At 44.1% G+C, this 2500-nt stretch overlaps 1 protein-coding gene across 2 annotated transcripts in view; it reads right to left on the bottom strand.

Annotated features, from left to right (window-relative positions):
* Nucleotides 1-411: 411 nt before the first annotated feature.
* The window catches only part of LOC125036862 (galactose-3-O-sulfotransferase 4-like), a 59982-nt gene continuing 57893 nt past the window's right edge, over nucleotides 412-2500 (bottom strand). For both annotated transcript variants that reach the window (XM_047629757.1, XM_047629758.1), the window contains one exon: nucleotides 412-1906. In XM_047629757.1, coding sequence (XP_047485713.1) covers nucleotides 1289-1906 — 618 coding nt within the window. In that variant the 3' untranslated portion in view covers nucleotides 412-1288. The remainder of the gene's footprint in view (nucleotides 1907-2500) is intronic.

Below are 2500 nucleotides of genomic sequence, written 5' to 3'. Positions count from 1 at the left end.
TTATTATCATCATTCTCGTTATTATTTTTATCATCATTATTATTATGTTTTTGTTATTGTTATTATTGTTATCATTATCATTATCATTATCATTATCATTATTACTATTATTGATAATATTTTAATCATCATTGTCATCATCATCATCAATATTATCATTATTATTTATCATTGTTGTTGTTATTATTTTTATTTTATTATTATTATCATTATCATTATCATTATCATTATCATTATTATTATCATTATCATTATTATTATTATTATTATTAGCATCAGCATCAGCATCATCATCATCACCATTATCATTTTCATTCATAGTACTGAACTTTCCCAGGACTGGGTGGTGGGCCTTGAAGATCCCTGGCATAAAGAACACACAAAAGTGGATAAGAATGAAAACTCACCGGCGAATCATTCAACTATATATTTCCACACGTCTACAGAAAAAATAATATTGACAGTGTGACTCCCAACTCCACAACCCTGGCTGCAAACAGTTACCTGGATCGAATTCATTTAGCTTCAGCAAAGTCTGGACATGTACGGACGACCCCCCCCCCCCCCTCCCTGGTTGGGTGAAGGACTCTGTCAGGGGGCGTGTGGGGGTGGGGAGGGTGAGAGGCCCTTGGCGCACATGTTCACAGCGAAAAATGATTACAGTTCCTTATACTTCTTCAAACGAGGAAGAAACACTGTCTTCTTCTCCTTCCATCTTTTTCGCTTTTTTTGTTGTTGTTTTGTTTTTATTGTTATTATTACTTCTTCGTATTTTGCTGATTGTGAACGTAGAATCATGATATGCAGGAACATAAAGCACTCTCGTTTTGTTTCTAAACTGACAAAAATATAGACTATCTGTCTTTAGCGCTCATCACATGTGCATTACAAAGTACACAAATTCAACAATATTGAAAAAAATCATTGGGAACTCGTCATTTTTTTAAAGGCACCCAATGAGCGTTATCAAAGGTATGAAAATCTCACAGCCTTGTTTATACACCAAACAAGAGGCACTTCGGTGCTGGTTTGCTGACTCGAAACAGCAAAGGAAAATCAAGAAGGGAAAAAAATCAACACATTCATCATCAACAACATCGCTCAGGATAATGTACAAAAATAGATTACTTATAACACACACAACTGGAAGCCATGTGCTGCGGTCAGAGTGGAAGAACGTTAGACTTCAAGCCTCGACCCAGGAGGTTCCTCGCGTCACATCTTCAGCTCGGTTTGATTTGGAACGATAACAACGGCGAGTCAGTCGGAGGATGACCCTGGCACGCTGCTAGGAGGGCGCGCGCATCTCCTCCAGGGTTTTGAGCTGCTTCCGCCTCACGGTGTCCACCAGGGGCAGCTCGGGGAGGGACAGCATGAGGCAGTTCTGGTCAGAGTTGTTGGAGGTCACGTACGAGCTCACCAGCCCCGAGTACTCCTTGAACTTGAGGGTGGAGTCTTTGCCCTTGACCTCGCGGGCGCCGCAGTCCTCGAAGTACTCGTCGCGGAGGCTGCGCAGCGCCGACACCTCGTCGGCCATCCTGCGGACGCCGAACTCGAGCACGGCGCGGCGGTGCTTGGCCATGAAGTGGTCGTAGAGGAGGGCGTCGGCGCTGTTCAGCTCCCGCAGCGTCTGCCTCGTCTGCGGGTCGAGCGTCGGCTTGACCTCTTGGCGGCGGGCGTTCTTGGTGAACACAACGACGTCGTGGAGGCTCCAGCACAGCAGGTGGCGCAGCAGGACCAGCGACTCGTCCATCCGCTCGGCCACCATCACCAGGTCGAAGAGGCCGTCCAGCTCCTCGATCGCCTGCCGCAGCTGCGTCACCGACATGTTGTCGCTGTAGCCGAGGTCGAACAGCATCTGGTTCTTGCCGAACTTCCCGCCGTAGCGCGGCAGCTCCATCAACCGCTGGGGGAGAAAAGCGGGAAATTAAAAAGAAAAAAGAAAAAGAAAAGTAATAATCATGATAAATAGATAATTAAATTATCATTGAATTCTTAAGGATCGAGTTCATATGTTTATATGGTTTATTGAAATTTGCAAATTACAAAGTTACAAAATTACAAAAATAATAATAAACTTTTAAAACATTAGAGTTTCTGTGTCAATATGATCATTTGGAAAACTGAAAATTACAAATTACAAAAGTACAAATATTACAAGTGTTAATAGGAATTATGATGATGAAGATGATTATTAGAGAGAGAGAGCGAGAGAGAGAGAGAGAGAGAGAGAGAGAGAGAGAGAGAGAGAGAGAGAGAGAGAGAGAGAGAGAGAGAGAGAGAGAGAGAGAGAGAGAGAGAGAGAGAGAGAGCTAGAGAGAGAGCGAGAGAGAGAGCGAGAGAGAGAGAGAGAGAAAAGAGAGAGAGAGAGCGAGAGAGAGCGAGAGAGAGAGCGAGAGAGAGAGAGAGAGAGAGAGAGAGAGAGAGAGAGAGAGAGAGCGAGAGCGAGAGCGAGAGAGAGAGAGAGAGAGAGAGAGAGAGAGAGAGAGAGAGAGAGAGA

The sequence above is a fragment of the Penaeus chinensis genome, chromosome 22, assembly GCF_019202785.1.
Source record: "Penaeus chinensis breed Huanghai No. 1 chromosome 22, ASM1920278v2, whole genome shotgun sequence".
NCBI lineage: Eukaryota > Metazoa > Arthropoda > Malacostraca > Decapoda > Penaeidae > Penaeus > Penaeus chinensis.
Note: the sequence above shows the minus strand (reverse complement) of the source record. Positions and strands in the feature narration are given on the sequence as shown.